Source organism: Schistocerca nitens, chromosome 2, assembly GCF_023898315.1.
Source record: "Schistocerca nitens isolate TAMUIC-IGC-003100 chromosome 2, iqSchNite1.1, whole genome shotgun sequence".
Taxonomy (NCBI): domain Eukaryota; kingdom Metazoa; phylum Arthropoda; class Insecta; order Orthoptera; family Acrididae; genus Schistocerca; species Schistocerca nitens.
This window is the reverse complement of record NC_064615.1, coordinates 949,716,888-949,738,092: the sequence shown is the minus strand read 5'-3', so window position 1 is coordinate 949,738,092 and position 21,205 is coordinate 949,716,888. Positions and strand designations below refer to the sequence as shown.

The window sequence follows — 21,205 nt, the reverse complement described above, 5'->3', positions numbered from 1 at the left end:
AAGTTTGAAGATGCTGATATTTTTAACTCTGATGACGATATGAAACTTGATAAAAATGACAAAACTTTGAAATGCCATAAAATGAAAGTGGAGGGAGATAAAATGCTGAAATAGTTTATAGTTAATTGTTTGTGTAGGGAAAACAGGTGAACTACGTTTCATTCAAATTTGAGATGGTATGTGAGATGTCTTGGTGTGATTACATAGTCTTTCCCGGCATTACGACTGATGAGATCTTCTCGGGTATGGAGCCTGTTAATGTAAACATCTTGACACAATATTTCAATACTGGTGAGAAACTTGATGAAACAACTAAGTTATCCCATCATGTGCTGACATTGACATATTTTTTATTTAACAATACATGTTTTGAGCAAACTGATGGAGTATCTATGGGGAGGCCCATTTTCCCATAGTCACCAAAGTTTTTATGGAAGACTTTGAAGATATGACGCTCAGAACTTTGTTTTTAAACCCATCTTGTTTTGGAGATACATTGATGATATTTTTATGGTTTGGCCTCATGGAACTGGTACTTTGAATCATTTTTTAGATCGTGTTAATAGGCACTATTCTAGTATCATAGTTACAATGTAAATTGGAAAGATTAGCAAACTTCTTTTCCTTGATGTTTTGGTTCCCAGAAATGCTTATGGGACTTGAGCATAGTGCAAATCAAAAACATATGCATAATGATTGTTGTCTTCATGCGACCAGCTGTCTTCCACCATACCTATGCACAAGGGTCTTGGGGAGTTCAGTAAAGAGAGCATATGCCATTTCTGATTCAGAAAGTTTGATACTGGGATTGAACCATCTTAAAGTTATTTTTAAGCAAAATGGCCATACTGGCTAACAAACATGCTCTTCAGTCCGGACCACCGGTGAAACCATTAGAGGATACTTGTAAATCTGTTGCATTTTTACCTTTTGCTGGGAGTATATTCTTAATAATTTGAAGCATTTTAAAAAGACCTGACATCAAAAGTGTATTTATGCCACCGGCTAAGATTAGAGCCCATCATGAATCTGTGAAAGATGATTTGGGACTGAAGGAAATTGGAGTATTTAAAATTACTTCTCATTGTGGGATGGATTGTATTGGCCAAGCTATCCGTACTATTCAGGACCTGTATGTTAACACCATTATCACAATTGTTTGTTCCAGCCAGAGAAATTCACAGTGGCAGAGTACTGTCTTAATGAAGGACATAAGATGATGAATAATGAGACGCAAATGATCCCTCCTGCTACCTGCTATTGGCAATGTGTCCTAAAGACACCTATTGCGATTTGATTATTAGATAATATTATTAATAGAGATAAGGGTTTCCCTTTAACGAAGATAAGGAATGCAATTTTATCTGATATTAAACTACAAAAGTCTGCATTTTGACCAGCGGATTCTTTTAATTAGTGTTCTGCTAGTGATATATTTTTGTTTATTTCTTCCACTATCACGCTCCAAGTTCACTTGCACTTGAGGGCAGCAGTGCTCTTGCTCATGCACATGCAGTAGGCTGGCCGTGGTGTATAAAGGATCTGCCAATTCTGTTGAAAACTCAGTTCCAGCGAGATTGTATATCACCAGATGATGGTGGCCAATTGGTCCGTTGAAATATTGTCAAAATGATTACATTATCCTGCTGCATATGTAAGAAAGGTGTCGTGAGATGGTTTGGTTCACATGACATGGAACGGCCCTGGTAAAAAGTGATGGTCATTTACTTTACCTCTGATGACTACCACTTTTATCATGAACTAACTAATGTGTTATAAAACATACCTATTTCATGTGTCGCTTTACTCATTCTGTACCTCTCCTTCCACCTCTGGTCCGCAACGTATTCTACTACAACAATTGTAGTTATCATTGGATACTCATGATAACACTTCACAGTGGTGATAATAAAATACAATTCCCTTATGTGACTGAGACATAAAAAGACACACTAATTGGTTCTGAAGCAATATTTTAACATTTTCTACTGGTTAAACAATAGATTCCCAAAGGTAAAGTGTAATAAATATGTAGACAGAGCACTGTTGCTTCAGAGGCAGTATGTGATATGGTACAGAAACACACTGTCGGAATAGACACTGAATTATATGTGTAAGCTACAATATGCAACAGACAGCTAACAAATGACAAAAAATGTATAAAGATATCCTTCTAATCTACATATGTATCTAATAACAGGCTGCACAGAGTTTATGTGACACACCAGAGAAACTAACATCGATTTCCTTGTTTTATTTTGTGCAAGACTAGTAATTTGTATCATTTTACAGGCAGAATTTACTTTGTGATGTGACACTGGTAGCTGACAGTGTTGAAATTCATGCACACAAGATGGTTCTTGCAGCTTGTAGCCCATACTTCTATGCAATGTTTAATTCCTTTGAAGAGAGTCGACAGGAACGAATAACACTTCAAGGCGTGGATCCAGCAGCCCTTCAACTACTGGTTGATTATGTATACTGTGCTGAAGTCCATGTCACAGAGGAAAATGTGCAGGTATTATAGCAAATATTTGCTTTGTACTGTGCTACATAGGTTTGAAAGATATTTCAGGCCATAGATACTAAGATTAATAATCATCCCTGCCTCCTAACAAACCTCTGTGGCCACACAAATGCAGATTTATGATTTTCTGTGGTGAAATTTCTGAATCAACTTTTATAACTCCGTATTTTCATACTGAGTTGTAGATGCAGTAATGACTGGTTACATAAAATGAGGCAGCAGTTGATAGGTTGCTCTGACTTGCCGTAGAAAACTTCATTTTATGGATCAGTTAACCTTCACATTTCTGTGACTGGCTATTGAACAGTGTTTCGTTGAGTTTATATTTGTTCTTGGAAATAAGTCCGATAAGAGTTTTTCATATAACCTTGGTACTAGTGTAGGCTAAGTTTTAAGTAGAAATTGTTGATATACTTGTAAGTACAGTTTTGAAATAATGGACCTTTATATTCTCCCTTGAAACTCATAAACCACTTGAATCCCAGAGCTGCACAGATGATTTACCAGTTATCTTCCATATAGAATAAACAGGTCCAGGATTGGTAATTGTAAAAATAACACCCTGACAGTATTTGTATATATCTTCCAGTTTATTCTTCCCTGATGCAGTGGATAAATTCAGAATTTTTCACAAACTTCGATTCCACTTTTACTGATAAATTCAAATCCAAATCTTCAACATTGCCATTCAGCATGAAATACATCAATTGTCAGAGCCATAACTGTACCAAGCACACAGTCACAACTGTTCACTTATATAGCATCTCAACAATGCATGCTACTTACAGTATTGTTATAATTAATATTTCAAGTAGTGTACAGTGGAGAAAAACCATGTACAAAATTACTGTATAAATCCACTTTTACATTCCCGGAACTAATGTTTTCCTGCCATTTATGATATTTTTTACCATTCCAGACAAATTTCTTATGTCCACAATGTTAATTTGCACCTGATTTTGCATCAACATATTTATAATTTTCCTGTGATTTACACATTATGAAAAAATATTCGTGGGGAAAAAATGATGTTGGCATGATGTTGGACATCCAGTAGTGTTTACAAATATTTCTTGGTTAAGTTTCTTGACACCAGGGCACTCTACTCAGCGGGTTTTAACTGGTAAACATATAGAAGTTGGAGCAATTTGTGCTGTATCTCCCACCACTGCCAAGCTCTACTTGGCGTGGTGGCTGATGGGAGTAACTGGTTCGTGATTTTATGGTATATTGATAATTTTTACTCTGTACTGAACAGAAACCAAAACATTGCATTGAAACAAGTGTTCAGTTCATAGTGCTGTGGAATGTGGGAAAAAATGCAAATTGGCATTCATAAGAAGAAGAACAACACCAAATTGCAACAGGAGCGTAATAGTAAGAAATTGTCCACGCAACCTGCCACTGATGATGCCTTGCAGAAAATAAAGGCGAAATGCGTATGGCACTAAAATTGTGTTTTATTCAGTTGCTGTCAGACGGTCCATAAGTAAAAATTATCAATATACCGTAATATTACACGCAACTGAGGAAGACAGGACTAAAAAAGTTGAAGATGATTCGTGATTGTTCGATCATCATGACATCTTTGTCAAACCATATTTAGCATGTTTCAGCGTTTGAAACTTGTAGTGCTGGTTTACACTGTCATTCACTTAGCATTGCTGAAATGTTTTTGCTTTAAACACAGTGCCAGTTATGTATTTTTTTTCATGCTGAGCAGAACGTGTTTTGAGAATTTATTCTCGTTCTCAAGTACAGTATTTACTTATGTATTTTTTTGTGATGGTACACAAACAAACAATGTGAGTGACAGTTTGCGTGCATTTGGTTTTCCACGTAAGTGAGAAGGCACAGTACCTGATAACCTCAAAAAGACGATTACAGTGCAAGAGACACAGAATAACACATATTCAAATACCACACAAAACACTTATGTACATATCTGCACTTGACAGTGAGAAAAGATTCTCGAAACACGTCATGCTAAACATGGAAAAAGTACGTAACTAGTGCAGTAAAAACATCGATTATGACATATAAAATTGAGTCTAACGTTTCTACTTCCCAAACAGTTATCAGTTCCAGTTACATTAGCGATTTTTATTACATAATAACCCTTTATTAGATAATAAACAAGTCCCTGACAAGTCTTTTGATGCCCGTTATGTACACATATCATACATAAAGTGCGAAAATGTAAGGTGGTATCCTATACGTAACTTTCTCAACTTAAAACATTATTTTCTACATTTTACGTTTTCCCAAAATTTTTGAAGGGTGTAAAAGTGGTGTTTCACCATATTTATACATGACAATAGTACATTCAGCTTAAAGCATATAAACATTTTGCATAAATAGTTACACAAAATACAGTGTCTTCCAATGTCTCGATCTTGTGGGATGAACATTTTTAACAACTAATATTGTAGTATGTAAGTTTTCATTAAAAATAAATTAATATACCAGATGCCTCCAATAATGGTAACTCCAATCCTAAATGTCCATTGTTTTATACAAAATACACTGTTCCAACTTAGAGTGAAGACTAGTAATTAAAACTTGGTTACATTTCAAACAAATGATTTTTGTCAGTTAATTATTTTGTATTGAGTCTGATTATTACTGTTTGTGACATTTTACAATGATTGGTGCAGGTTGAAAATTAGAAAATGTATTTAGAAGTATACTAAAAAGATTTGTTGTGCACTACTGTTTGTAAATACATCATACACTTGATGTTGTTGATCTGAATGCACTTGTAAGCTACTTTTTAAGGCCATTAATTTAGTATCTGAATGTTGTTCATGTATTAGAAGGAATGAAGGTAAAAACTCGCCTTATAGTTGAGGCTTTGAGTGGTTTACTGGTCCATAGGTAAGATTAAAACCTTGCTAAGTGTTTATGTGTGGTCATACTGTGTGACTGGAACAAATAGTTTCGTTGTGGTTACTGTTCTTAATGTCAGTTGGGAACATTCTTAGGTTGTGTACACTTGTGACAGCTGGGTTATTCATGAAAAATCCAGGAATTTTTTTAGAATTTTGGGAATTTTTTTGTTATGTTAGCTTTCAGTTAAACTTTTGCAATTTTTACTGACAAGAACTGATACTCTAACAAAGAACTGATACTCCAACAACTGATATTCTACTTTAGCCTGCTACCACAGAATAACACTGCAGCAATAAAACATAAATAAGATAATAACATGAGAATAAAACTTTAGTTGCAAAGAAAATGTGCCGTTTACAACAACGAAACACAGTGCACACTCGAGCATCTGCTGACAGCAAGGTGTGCCAAAGGCTTTAGGACAAAAACTGTGCAATACTTTGTAACAATGGACTGCTTTCAGTGACCGTGACATCACAACTTTTTACATTTCTAACAGGTCATGGGAAAATGTTGCAAGTGATTGTTTGAGAAGAGTTACTTCCAACGTAAATTTCCTTTTACGCAAGATGTATTATGCAACATGTGAGAAAGTGTGGTGAATTTCTTAAATCACTGAGAGTTTGACTCTCATTCAAAACTTAAAACATTGAGGACCAGCCGCTCAGAAAAATTTTGTGCCCAGAAAACCAGCCATTAATGCCATTATTTAAAATTTTATGGGCATTTTTGTTTGGTGTGTTTCGAAGGGTGACGCATGCTAAAAAGGACCAATCTTCAACATTAGTTTTTCATGTTTATTTTAGTTCTTTCATAGATTACAAGTCATACAATAACAATGTCAAAAAGTATAATTATCCTTAAAAATAAAATAAAAATGTGAAATGAGTTGTTGAGTAATTTCACATGTAATTGGCTATTATATGGACAAGTTGAAGTGCTCGACAGAACATGTATTCAGCCAGGTAACCCACCAAATGTTTGGTGCACAGCTTTGAAATTTATGATTATGCTTGTCAGAAATATTTAGCTGCTGCAATTCAAGAAAAAAATAAAAACAGCAAAAACAATTTTAAAGATCAATATTCTGTATGATAGCTCAGCGTTTCTTACAGCTGTACTGTTTGTATATTAATTTAAAACTTTAACTTTGATTTCAGTACTTTGGAAGCTACCATGCTGTATTTGGGGAATTCATTTTTGTACTTTTGGAATACGAAAATATACAGTGTACATGTTTCTGCTCCTTGAAGATGTTTCCAGGGTCCTGTTTCCTAAAGTGCCAAGAACTTCTATACTGGTGTATGAAACCTTTGCTGTTAAAAGAATTAATAAGTTTTACAGCTCTGATGGAAAGTATATTGTCATTTAACATGGAAAAAATGTACTTTCACCTGTGGTATAGTGTATTTTCACATTCGAAAAAGTGTATTTTTAACCAGGAAAAAGCCAGGAATTTGTTTTTCTTGTCTGCATATACATTTAGTTTTTCTGTATTATCACTGAAATTTAGCTACACTCAGCAACTGTATCTCTTCACAACTAATAAAGGAACTGATAATACAGTGTGCTCCACTTACTTACTCACAGCTAGTCAAACATATTGTTGAACTTTTAGTAAGGTCTTTATTTGTGTAGTGCAGATTCTGTTTTGCTATTAGACTGTCATTAAAGCATTAAGTGAAGCAGTGTATCTCCTTGTATCTTCCTTTTATGTATTATTTTAATATTTGTAAGTGTGGTATATTATTTGAATTGTGAAGGTTGGTTGTTACTATTAGCAAATGATTACAGGTTTTACTCCCAGCAGCAAATTTACTTCAGCTGACGTATGTGCGAGATGCTTGCTGTGACTTCTTGCAAGCTCAACTTCATCCAACCAACTGCTTGGGAATCAGAGCTTTTGCTGACCTCCATGGCTGTCTGGAGTTACTAAGCCATGCTGAAACATATATTGAGCAACACTTTCCGTAAGTTAAATAAAAAATACTATAACTTATTTTACATGGTGAGTTAGAAGTGACTTGGAAATCATCCAGGGAAAGCCATCTGCGTTGTGTTTAGGGGGCTGCAAAATGACAGCCCTCCGCACCTCTTAGAGTAAAGGGGAATGCAACACATGTGATCTCCACCCCCCCCCCCCCCCCCACACACACACACACAGCCCCTTTAGCAGCATCGGATTCTGTTCCCCAGATATGAGCGGCTGACGGGGCAGGAGGCAGTGGGATACCATTGTATAAACCTACCCAAAAGATAGCTATGATGAAGGAAACTCTAAAGGGACTTATGTTACTGTTCAGGAATCCTCTTCAAGAGTGAGTAAGCTGAAGAATTAAAGAAGGAAACAAAGAAAAGTTAAATTAGTGTGCTTGAAGTGGGAGGCAATTATAATTTCTGTTCTAGCAGAGGTGAAGCAGCAAGAAGGAATGGAGTTGCAGTACCAATATTGTACATGCTAAATTAGTCTTTAAAGCAGTACACACATTATGACATCTATTACAGATATAATTATTGAATGCAAGTCGTAAATCAGCTGATGTGTTTATTATTCAAACATAATTTCCAGCTTTAATCCATGGTGCTAGAATGTTTACGTATTAACAGTCTTCTGGAGATAACTATATAAAGTGGCAATGTAGTGGCTGTGGTTGACTTCAGTGCTGCGACGGTTCTTATAAAGAAAATAAACCTGGGGAAATTTGGTGTGACAGAATGGGATTTCTCAGGTGCAAGATATCAATTCTAGTGTGATCAACATCAGATAGTAATTACCAACACAATCTTCAAAGTTCCAAAAAGTAGACAGCTTCTTTGGACCTTACCATATAGATTCCAGATTGACAAAATATTATCCAGGCAACATTGCGGAAAGCAATTCCAGTCATGCCACAGTTAGCCAGGCCAGTCTGTGAAGAGTAATCATTTTCTAGCTGCAGATAAGGTGGAATCAAGTGCAAGAAAAGCAGAAAACCAGTTTGGATTTAAGAAGGGGCATATGATTTGATGAAATCAAAGAAAACGTGTAGACAGAAGGAAAACCCTTGAGACTGGAATGATGATAATGCCTTAGACCAAAACCATCCAAAGTATGGAATAATAAAGTTAGCAGATTAGATCTTAGAGATGTGATAGCTGTAGCCAAGAAAACTGCAGATAAGAGAAACTAGACCTTACTGTAACCAGAAAGAAACTTAGAAATGGTAATAATGTAGAAAACTATAAGAGACAAAAAATTTTAGTACTAGTGACTGTACAGAAGCAAAGGAAAAGTAGTCCATTTATATAGTGGAGAAAATTGAATTGGTGCAGCATATGTTAAAGTACAATCAAACAAGAGCAGGGCTAAGATCTGAAAAGAACAAAAATGGAAATACTAGGTGTCCCACGTAACTCTGCCATATCATATATTTCCATAGCGAAACAAAATGTGAAAAATGCAATTGGCCTGGGATCTACCTTTGTCAGGGGCTTTATACAATGGGCAGGAATGTACAATCTGTAAAAGTAAACAATCAGCACTTTCAAAACAAAGTTACATATGTTTTTTTCTACATAAGTGAAAACCAGAGGCACAATTAGTGACGGCGCACTTGTTTTCATTGTTCTAAACCTCATACCTTTTGAAATATGTAGATTTAAAAGTAGGCAATGCTGCCACAGTTTCAGCCATAATGCACAGAACAAGGATTACTGTGACTAGAAACAAAGTACTGCCCTTTTTGTACCTACTTGTGTCCGGAGACGCAGTTGGAACATATCCAAGCCTGTCCGGCACGTCCTTATCTACTGCCGAGGCAGCTAACCTTGGTGAACGCGGAGCTGTGGCATCACTTAGTGGGTATCCCAGAATTGCTGGAGTAGACTCCAGCGAAGAGGAAGAGTGCTGGGGGCCTACCAAGGCCACCGGTTCATCTTGCGCAACAGAGGATGACTAATGAACTGTTGAAAGACACCCTGGCAGTTTGTGCAGGCACATGTCCCGGCTTGCATTTGAGAATGGTGAAAGTTGTTTGCTTGTCCTCGTTCTCATTGCATCACCTTCTGAACTACGTTTTTCTTGTTTCTTCTCTCTGGATACGTAGTACGACACCATCCTGTGAAATACAGTACTTCATACAGCCCATGAATCTTTTCAAATCTCCAGTCAATGCAGTTCTCATTATTTTCTTTTTTGCAGTAACTATAAGCCTAACCATTTTACTCTATAATATTGGATGCCTCCTTAATCATGAGGCAATTTTCTAGGACGGCCTTCGGCTGTGCGTCTGAGGTATGACTTTTGAGGTTTTTACTTACAGAGGCTCTGATATGTATACCACAGAGGTTGGTGCCGACCCTGCCTAAAATCGTAATAACTATTAGCACATCTTACACCATTAGGCATAAACACATATTCTTGGTAGGCTTCTCTAAATTGTGTTAACAACTGCTCCAAATTAGGTTTGTAATACCACAACTACTCTAATACAAAACAGCTACTGATGCATTTATTTTGTTTCCATAAAATTTCCTTGCATGTTTGTCGATTCAGGCGTCGCTACTTGCATAATGTCATTACATCGGAAACTGTGGAACTGTTTCAATTATTTAAAGTCTAAGTGTTCCAGAAGATATAAGATTCAGAGCAGTGAAACTAATTTTGCCATCACTAATTGTACCTGAAGTTTTTATTTCTGTAGAAAAAATGTAACTTTGTGATGAAAGCTATGTTTGTGTACATTTATGAATTGTGCATTTCTGCTCATTGTGTGAGACCCTGACATAGGTGCATCCCTGGTCAATCGAATTTTTCACATTTTGATTCATTTTGGAAATATATGAGGTGACAAAGTTAGGTGGTACACCCTGTGTAATGACAGATAATAAAGAAACATGAGAGTCACTTGAAAGAACAGGTAGAAAATCAGTTTAATGATAAAGAAATCACAGATGAAAATGATAAGTGTTGTAGGAAATCTCAGAGGTAAATATTGATGAATTGGAATTGAATAAGCAGTGTAGGTTATCACTAGACCGCAGAGTTTAGGTAAAACCCTATTTTGTTCCTGAGTTCCTATTTGCATAAAAATTTGTACTTATGCGTTTCATGACTATTTACACTTAATAGCGTTATTTCTATAGGACCTTAAAAAGCCTATTTCGACGTTAGTGCCTATTTTTGCCTATTTCGGCTTTAATATCCTAAAAAGTGCCTATTTCATCATATAAGACAGTGGCTCCAAGTTTTTCCACACTATACGACAGATGGAAAAAAATATTTTCTGCCCAGCGTGCAGCAAGGTGGCTAATAGATATGTGCTCATGCTTCGTATTTGCCTAACACTTCGGTCTTTTTTTGTTTCTTTATATCGCTATCCCTGTTAATACCAGATACTCTTTATAGGTGTTTTACTACTCATACATAAAAAAATAGATCACGGATCTTTAGGTTAAAACCTGTTTTTTTTCCCCTAGCTCCAATCTGCATAAAAGTTGATACTTATGCGTTTCATGACTAACTAAACTGAATACCATTAGTTCTATAGGACCTAAAATTGCGTATTTTGATGTTGACGCCTAATTTTGCCTATTTCGGCATCAAAATCCTAAAAAATACCTATTTCATCAATCTGACATAGAGTTGTTGTGTTTTCAAAGATTAGAAAAAGGAAGTAAACTTAGGACTTTACGTCTCGTCGAAGGCGAAGGTCGTTAGAGACTATTTACAATTCCTTTGCTTGCCTTACTACCAACAGCACTCAGCACGGTTGAATGGTTATCCATCCAAGTACGCGCCGAGCGTGACAGTGCTTAACTTCGGTGAGCGAATGGGAACTGGTCAAAGATTTGAGTTACACATTAGAATCGAACGTGGGAGTACTAAATGTTATATTTGAAAATATTTCGTTCGTAGGATTCTGGCCAGCTGTGTATTTTCGCAAAGAAACGGTTTCAAGGCCTTAAGCTGAGCACGGATTAAAAAATCACAATGTTAATCGTAGACGCCCTCTATAGCTAAATTACTGCCCTTCGTGCATTTTCTCGCTGCTGTCTACAGGCAGTCCTATCGAACTACTCTGTTTCGTGAAAGGTATTATACGTGAATTTTCCGGTTCGGAAAATAATTTGCCAGTAGTGAGAGGTTTTCATCTGAAGCACCGGCAGATTCAGATTCCATTCGCTTGTTCAGAAGGGGCAGCCATCTGTCGGGTGACATATGTCCAGCAATGAGTACGGTACTTCCCCTACCGCTCCCATGCACCGCAGGGGAAAAAAAAGAAGAAGATGAAAAAAAAAGGTAATCGTTCACTTTTTCCCAGAGAAAACAAATCAGTACATTGTGTAGCGACCGACGTGTTAAGTGTTACTGACGTTCTAAGTGCAAAATAAATTCTAGTTTCTGTGTGAGAATACTACGCCATGCCGAAAACAACTAGTTCAAAGTCTACTCATATAAGACAGTGGCTGCAGGATTTTCCGCATTATACAACAGATGGGAAAATTATTTTCTGCCAAGCATGCAACAAGGAGGTTAGTTGATGTTTTTCTTAGATTTCTTATTTTCCTGTCACTTAGGATTCTTTTTTATCGCTATCCTTTAGTAATATGAAATACTCTTTATATGCGATTCTAAACTGCATTTCCCTTTTCTCTCGTATTAGGTTTTTAGTGTTAAGAAATCTCACTTAACTCAACATGCAGAAGGAATCGCACATAAAGCTAATGTTGAACGAAAGTCAAAATTGAAGCAAACTCTTTTAACCAATAAATCTGGTTAATCCTTCCAAAAAAACAAGTTCTGCAGTGATTTGCGTCATGCATTTGTGGCAGCAAATATCCCCTTTCGGAAACTAGAAAACCCTATTTTCAGAGGTTTTCTTGAGAAGTACTGCCATCAGTCTATTCCTGCAGAGTCAACTTTACGTAAGAATTATGTGGATTCAGCTTACAATGCTGCATTGCACAGAATCCGAGAAGATGTTGGAGAATCTTGTATATGGATTCCTGTGGATGAAACTACTGACAGTCTTGGCTGTTACATTGCAAACCTGATTATTGGCAAGCTAGATCCAGATGCTCCATCCAGGGCTCATTTGATTTACTCAAAACAGCTTGCAAAAACTAACCAACAAAAAATAGCACAGTTTGTGAACAATGGGTTTAAGGTGCTATACCCAAACGGAGTGGATGAGAATAAGGTGCTTCTGGTCGTCACTGATGCTCCTGCATATATGATAGCAGCGTTCCAACTATTAAAAGTATTCTACCCATTGATGCTGCACGTAACTTGTGTAGTGCATGGGATCAACCGCATAGCAGAACAAGTAAGGCTACAATTTCCTAAAGAAAATAAGGTAATATCTATGATGAAGAAAATTTTTGTTAAGGCACCATCAAGAATACAGGCATTCAAAGAACAGCTTCCATATGTCCCATTGCCGCCAGAGCCTGTTGTCACCCGCTGGGGCACGCGGCTGATAGCAGCAGTATACTATAGTATGCATCTCTCAGCTGTCCAGAAGGTGGTTGAAAATATACCGGAGGATGCTGCATCCGTAACTGCAGCAATAGAGTTACTCAAAGATTCTTATTTTTAAAAAAAATGGTTCAAATGGCTCTGAACGCTATGTGACTTAACTTCTGAGTTCATCAGTCACCTAGAACTTAGAACTAAGTAAACCTAACTAACCTAAGGACATCACACACATCCATGCCCGGGGCAGGATTCGAACCTGCGACCATAGCGGTCGCTCGGTTCCAGACTGTAGCGCCTAGAACCGCACGGCCACTCCGGCCGGCTCTTATTTAAAACGGGACTTATCTTACATTAGGGCCCACTACACAGTTATGGCAAGAATAATTTAACAATTAGAAGGCTCAGGGAGACCTATCTATGACAATATTTCTTTGCTTGAAGAAGTCAAAATGAAAATTAATGAAGCGCCAGGTGAAGTAGGGGAAAAAGTACGGGCAAAAATGCAAACGGTTTTGCAGAAGAACACTGGCCTGAAGGAGTTGTGTGCAGCTGCCGACATACTTAGTGGAAAATCCAGCACTCCTGCGTGCAGCATTCCTGTCCAACATGTGCCGAAAATGAAGTACGCCCCTGTCACATCTGTTGATCTAGAACGTTCGTTTTCAGCATATAAATTGATTCTAACTGACAAGCGCCACAGTTTTTCACTAGAAAAGATTTTGGTTATTAATTGTGACTCCAACTATGTTCAGAATATGTGAAACTACGAATGTATTAATTAAACCATTGCCACATCTTTTTTACGGAGATCTTTATCTTGCAGGAACTCAAAAATATTTGGAGTTATGTTCAACATTAATGTTGTAGATTGCTGTGCTCTGTAACTGTGTAAATATTCGTTCTCCTTGTTTTAATGACTAATAAGATGTTCATACTGTCAACACTGTATTTTAATTTATTTTTATTTTCTCTGCGTCATTTTTACTGGAGCCTATTTTAGGTTTTATATAGCCTAAATGAACTACTGAAGGAGCCTATTTTAGGTGCCTAAAACACACTTTTTTACGACCTAAAAATCCGTGATCTAGTTATCACACACCAGTGAAATTCCTAAAAATAATAAGACTAAAAAAATTTCATGGAAGGTGAAAAACTCCTTGTTAATATAAATGTAGACTGCAAAGAAAAAGCCAAAAATTCATAGACGCTTCTGTACATATAAAAGAAATATTGTTGTTACATGCATATCTGAAAGTACAGACACTGTTGACAACCCACAGCTGTAAGAAATATTTTCAAAATTAATTCAGCGACTGTGAACTCCTTGTCATCGGCTGTGTTAGGATAGTTCTACTATCCGGTAATGACATAAAATCTATGCCAGACTGGACTGAAACGCAGATTTATAGCTTTATCATGGGCATTCGCTTTAACCCTTTGGCTATCCATGCATGCTATCTGGACTGACCCAAACTTTCACAAGTCGCATTCTACATCCTTATACTGTAATCCACTAAATTTATCACATAATGCTCACAATATTACTTGGATTCCCACAACAGGGAGGAATGGAGACCAGTGTTGTTACTGTCATGTGCCTATCAAGGCTTGTAATGCTTAAGTGCATATTTGAAAGAATGGAGGGTCGCGACTGATGACAATCATTAGGAAATCCAGATTTGAGTTCCGATCCAACAAAAATTTTCCTATGTCACTATTGGATAGTACGTAATACAGCTGATATCGAGGGATTCACAGTCAACAGATTAATTTCACAAATTATCGGTTCACCTCTCAATCGACAAAAGAACTAGTAAAGTACTTTTTGTGACATGGGTGATATTGGAGAGGGAACTGGAAGACCTTTGTAATTTTTATAGATTTTCAAAAGAAAATTGGCAAAGGAAATTGAAAACTAACATTTTATTCTGTGAAGAAAGTGGGAGTCAGCTGGAAAGATAGTTTAATCTGGAAACTGTGTAGGAAGAAGTGCACATTAATAAGTATTACTGGCAGTGAAAGAACACTTAAATAAAAAATGCTACTCTCTTTCAGTATCTTTTTCTTTGTGTGTTGAAGAAGGGAGCAATGTCTTCAAAGAGAGGGAAAGGAAATTAAAATATATTAAGAAATAGCCTATGCAAACAGATTGACAGTAGTATTGCTTTAGTGGCAGAATCACGAAAGAATGTGAACAGAATGACAAAAATATTGCCGGTTAAATTAAAAACATATAAATTAAATGTAGATTTTATCGAAACCTTTATTTGATTGAGATCAAAATGTAGAAAACAATGATCACTGTTTTCTACATTGCAATCTGGGTCAAATTATGGTGATAACCATTTTCTACATTGCAGTCTTGGCCAAAGAAAGGTTTTGATGAAATCTACAACTTTTCAAGGTTACAGATCACTGTCTCCATGCTGACTACGTCAGGTAATTTCTATTTAAATTAAAGGTAAACACTAATAAAAACAAAATAGCTGTTAGCAGTAGGCAAGAGTAGTCGGCAAAGCACTGCAAACATAGCACTCGCACTTGCACAGGTAAATAGGTTTGCTATTTAAGGTGCATCACTTCTAATACAGAAGCACTCCAGAAATTAGCCCACTGCAAATATGCATTTCAGGTTACCGAGTCTCATATCAAGCAAATAGTTGAACATCAAGAAAAGGAACATGTTCACTAAGCATTTTGTCTGGAGTGTGCTGGTGTATGGAAGTGAGAACTGGACAGTGAGTTTTATAAAAATATTGGCAGCCAGAAACATTAGAAATGTAAATATGAAGGGTTCACAGGAATGGAGAAAAAGTCAAAAACATCCTAAAAGAAATAAATGAAGAAGGGCAACTTCTCAGTGACATTATTACAAGAAAGACAAATTGTGATAATGTAGTTTTAAGCACTGTTCTCATGCTTGCAAAAAATAATAATGAATATGTCAACATGTTTCTAACCTAGAGATAATTTGTTCGTATACTGAGCATGGGTCAGTAAGTATCTACACTCAATTTCTATAATTTTTTACAGCAAGAGTCTACAATTTTTATTGATACCATTTTTAAACATAAGCTCCCTCCTTTTTAATGCTTTTGCTCCACAATTGCACAAGCTATTTGATACCCTCTGCAGAAAAAAAAGTCTTTGGTTATGCAGCTTCCTTCACTTGTTGATCAGAGCTGACTTGACGACCTCTTAAAGCAACTTTAAGTGGACCAAACAGATGGTGCAACAACATTGATAAAACATGTTTGGGGATTAAACTAATCAAAAAACTTTGTTCTTACAAGGTGCGGAACCACTTTAATTTCCCCTTCGATTCATCTTGTTTCATTAGACAAAAGCTATTTATTCCATATTATGTGCCATAAAAGTAACATTGTTATATTTCCTAACATTTCTTGATATGGGAAGTACAAATAAATACATGTAGATAAGTTTCACAGTAGAGCTGTTAATAAATGCCTGAAACACATGATAACAAAATGGATTGAGATGGATCATACAGTATGACCAGGATATCACAGAGGTGGAAAGTTGACAGGACACTATTGTGGGTGGTGTGAGGAGTATATTGGATAATAATAGGTTTCATTTGAGAACTGACTTAATTGTTTCTCATCTTATTGAGGCCAGCTAAATTCTTCTTGTTCAGTGTCCTGGGAGGGAGATTTTACTGTGAAAGTCCTGATAAATTTCATTTCTCATTTTGCCAGTTGAAAGAAACTGTGGTTCCTGATTTTGTTACTTTCTTTTCATGCATGTGTAACTTTACTTTTGGATAGTAGAACATGTTTGTATCTCTTTTCAATTGTAGTTTAATTTTAGTGACCATTTTGCCATGGATGTGTCTAGTGTGTGATAATCTGCATCCTCATATGCATTGCTTCAGTAGGGAAGTAAGTGTTACATTAGTAGCAGAATAGATTATCTATGCATTGTCTGCATGGATATTTGAACTATTCTACTGGTAGTTGCCACATCAGTAGGAATAATGTTACAACACGGAGGGCTTACTCCTATACTTACGGTAAAAATTCCACTGCCTGTTTGGCATTGTGTCACTAATAGTGAATGAAATGCACGTTGTAAACTGTGTTATGCTTCGAGGTCCTAAATGCTACAGACACACCATTTATCACATGGTTCTGTAAAGTTTAATAGTTCAGGTTTGATTGGCCCTGCTTTCCATGGGTCTGAGCTACTGCACTGGTTTCATGCCTATCTTGCAAGGCATGGAGGAGAACTTTTGTGTAATGAAGGTAGGAGAGAGGTTCTGGTGAAAATAGAGCTGTGAGGGAGGGTGAGTCGAGCATGTATAAGTGAAGCAGTAAGAACATTACAAATGAACAGCAGGGTTCTCGATCTGCACTCAGTTTTAATCCAGATTTGTTTGCTATGGTTTTTAAAGCTGAAATACAAACATAAATTATGTATGTTTTCTGTTATTGTGAAAATAATTTATGCTTATTGCCTTCATTTTGAAAAAGAGATAGATTGCCTAAGAAACATAATTGTTATATTTGTTTCAGTGAAGTAGTAGAGTGTGAAGAATTTCTAACTCTTTCTCCTCAGCAAGTGGCAAAACTGATTTGCAGCGACAGACTTACAGTTCCTTCAGAAGAAAAGGTTTGTCTCAGTTGTATATTCATACTATAATGAAATACTGTTTGCATGCCTAGTCAGCAATTGTTTCTTGAGTTTTAGTACATTTATGATTATGAGGTTTATATTAAGTTGAAGTTCAGCATTAAGTACTGTGGTATGTGATGTTGTAGATAAGAACAATTAAGTAAAGAGAAAATATTTCATAAGATTTAAAGGGTAAGAAAATGCATATGTTTCCCATAGGATTGCAGTTTTTACTTCTTTAGGTGTTTGTACACTATCTCTGTGAGACCACCTGAGGAAAGAAATTACAGGATATGGGATCAGAGTAGTGTACTGGGTAATGAATCAAAGTTTCTGGAAATATTTGTTGCATCAATCCCTTAATACACTTCCTGTGGTCATTGAGACACCATGCTGTTGGAACCATGCAACCAACTTGGCACAAGGTGGTGATTCTTCTGGAGAACCTGAAATTCTTAGGGAATTACATTTTACCTGGAATAACCAGGGAAATCTCAAACTATTCCAGTTTGTAAAATCTGAGGGAATTCTGCAGTTTTAACCTAACATTGAAATTGAATTGCATTGATTTTTATAAATGCCAAATTTTAAAATACTTTATATTTCAAAGTGTGTTAATTATATGAATATCATTCCATAGTTATTGATGTTCAGAAAAACACTTGAAGTACTGCTCATGCTGCCCCCCCACCCCCCACCCCCCCACTCACCATTAACTAAGGTTAAACACTAATCCCTCCTCAAAACAGAATGGCTCCGTGACATTAATATTAGCCACAACAGATAATATTTGCACTGTGATCGTAAGTTTCCATAGTAGCATGGCAGCATAATATGTACATACAGTTCTCTATGGATGTCATTACATGATTTATTACATTGGACCAATTTTATGTTGTGTTCACATGCCATCAAAGACTGTTCTCCTAAACATTTGCACCTGTGACATAATGAAATGCGGTGGAGCAAAATCACTGCAAAATAGCTCTTGTGATGACAAAATCTTCATTTTCCTAAAATAATATAGCTTAGCCCAAACACACAATGATTACTGCACTGATCGGAACTAAAAACTGGTAATTTCTACATATTTACAACTGCTAGTGCATGAATTGTGACAGTGGCAAAGCCTAGAATTATTCTTACTACAGTCTGAATAATTATCTGATGTTTTACAGTTGAGGAGCTGTAGGAGAAAATACTAAAATAATTTTGTACTCTTTCATAAAGTTCAATATATAGGAAGTAAAAATCTCTGGATATTGAATTGCACACCAGCTTGTTTAATTTTCCCAATTTATATAAGTGTAAGAAGTAACTCTGTAGATATCATTATGTTCTTAAACCCTTTCAAACCCTCTGGCTAGAATTATGTACATTAACTTTTATGGCGTCTTAAGTGCTACAAAAGTATTTTTTTCCAAATGCAAATCTGCGGTTCGCATTTGTGATTGTTCAGTCTTTTCATCGTGAACAAGTGCTGCCAACTGTTGGGCATCACTGTGAAAGTATTAGCAAGTCAGTGTAGCAGTGCATAGTAGCTCATGATTACCAGAACGCATGTATGTGGTTGGTTCGCTATATTCCACTGTATAATTGAATATTGTTATTTTGCATGGTAGTTAATGAATAATGATCATTTTGCTATTTATTGCAGTAGAGAATATTTTGTAATTAGTTATCGTAGTCCATATAAAGAAGCCTAGTGTACAAAGTACATTTTGAAAACAGGTGCATAATTTTGTATAAACCTAGTGTCTAAAACCATTAAAAAGTCACCTAAGAGCATTACCACATAAAGAAAAATTTTCCTTCTCAAAAAAAAAAAAAATCGGATGTGAAAGGGTTAAGATGATAAACTTATAATATACTTCCATGCTTATTGAACAAAGTGCAATGTAATTTATGTGATGATGCATTTATACTGTGGTCTATCTTTGACAGCCACATACCGTTACACAAGAATATGAACAGTAGTATTTGAACTAATTCAGATGGGTATGGTCTTCACTGCAAACATATTCACACCACAGCAAATTCGCCCTCAGCCTGATAGTTTGAACACAGCTATATCTGCGGATAGCCAGATATCGGTGTGCACATCGGAGTTCTGTAAGAAACAGAGGAAAAGAGGAAGCCACAAGATGGGAGAGCCTCCTACGGAAGAGTAATCCAAGCTAATGGAAGGCAAATGAACTGCAACAGACAGACTGCAGCCAAGACAACAGGCAAGGACAATCAACCTAGACGAAAGTGAAGTGCTACGCGAAGCCGTCTCCACGACAATGAGACAAGGTCAAGATTAGTAGAGAGACAAATCCGAGATGTGACCAAAAAGAATAAGGGGGTACAAGCAAGTGAGTTATCAAGCAGTCCTAGTACAGCAAAGGTGGATCCAAAAGTATCAAGTACAAACACTGACCTGAATGTCTGTGTGTTTGGTGCCTGCCTCTATACCGGCGACACGCACCATTACTGGCTGCTGTATTCACATGGGAAGACTGTGGCACTCTCGCTGCGTGGTCACAGGGCACACTAACAGTTATCTAAATCCATCTCCTCTGGCGGGCATTTGACCTCTGTGGCATCCAATACCAGAAACACCACAGTGTTGTGTTAGGCATTTTCCTGTTGGAGCTGGTATGCGCATGTCTTCCTATGACCTTTGAACAGATGCTGCCAGCCAGTTACATAGATCCAGCAGTTTAAAATAGACTGCAAACCATGATGCAACTTAATATTTTTAGTTTAACAGTTGTTAGAGATGAAAGAAGTGCAAATTTACAGAGAAAAATGTAAGATCAACTGGGAACTGAATTCCTGGGCTTCAGAGCTATAGTCTGATACTTATCCACTTCACAATTAAATCACTCTTATTTGCTATTAGAACTAATAGGAGGACGTGCTGAAAAGTAATACCTCCAAATTTTTCCTGTGAGAACTCTTAGGGCTTTTTAAATAAAACAAACATTAACATTCAGATGTGACTTACCGAACGAAAGTGCTGGCAGGTCGATAGATACACAAACAAACACAAACAAACACACGAAATTCAAGCTTTCGCAACAAACTGTTGCCTCATCAGGAAAGAGGGAAGGAGAGGGAAAGACGAAAGGATGTGGGTTTTAAGGGAGAGGGTAAGGAGTCATTCCAATCCCGGGAGCGGAAAGACCTACCTTAGGGGGAAAAAAGGACAGGTATACACTCGCACGCGCGCGCACACACACACACACACACACACACACACACACACACACACACACACACACACACACACACACACAGGTGTATGTGCGGATGGATATGTGTGTGTGCGAGTGTATACCTGTCCTTTTTTCCCCCTAAGGTAGGTTTTTCCGCTCCCGGGATTGGAATGACTCCTTACCCTCTCCCTTAAAACCCACACCCTTTCATCTTTCCCTCTCCTTCCCTCTTTCCTGATGAGGCAACAGTTTGTTGCGAAAGCTTGAATTTCGTGTGTATGTTTGTGTTTGTTTGTGTGTCTATCGATCTGCCAGCACTTTCGTTCGGTAAGTCACATCATCTGTATTTTTAGATATATTTTTCCCACGTGTAATGTTTCCCTCTATTATAAACATTAACATTCTACATCTTTATTCTTCATGTGTACATATTTGCAGCCCTCTGCCACTGGAGGGCTCTGAATTGCAGTGTTAACATTGTGGTGTGTA

The 21,205-nt window shown here is 36.9% G+C and overlaps 1 protein-coding gene across 3 annotated transcripts in view; it reads left to right on the top strand.

Annotated features, from left to right (window-relative positions):
* LOC126237275 (ring canal kelch homolog) overlaps positions 1 to 21,205 on the top strand; it is a 150,411-nt gene that overhangs the window by 22,568 nt on the left and 106,638 nt on the right. For all 3 annotated transcript variants that reach the window (XM_049947207.1, XM_049947208.1, XM_049947209.1), the window contains exons 3-5: positions 2,293 to 2,518; positions 7,214 to 7,389; positions 17,414 to 17,510. In XM_049947207.1, coding sequence (XP_049803164.1) covers positions 2,293 to 2,518; positions 7,214 to 7,389; positions 17,414 to 17,510 — 499 coding nt within the window. The remainder of the gene's footprint in view (positions 1 to 2,292; positions 2,519 to 7,213; positions 7,390 to 17,413; positions 17,511 to 21,205) is intronic.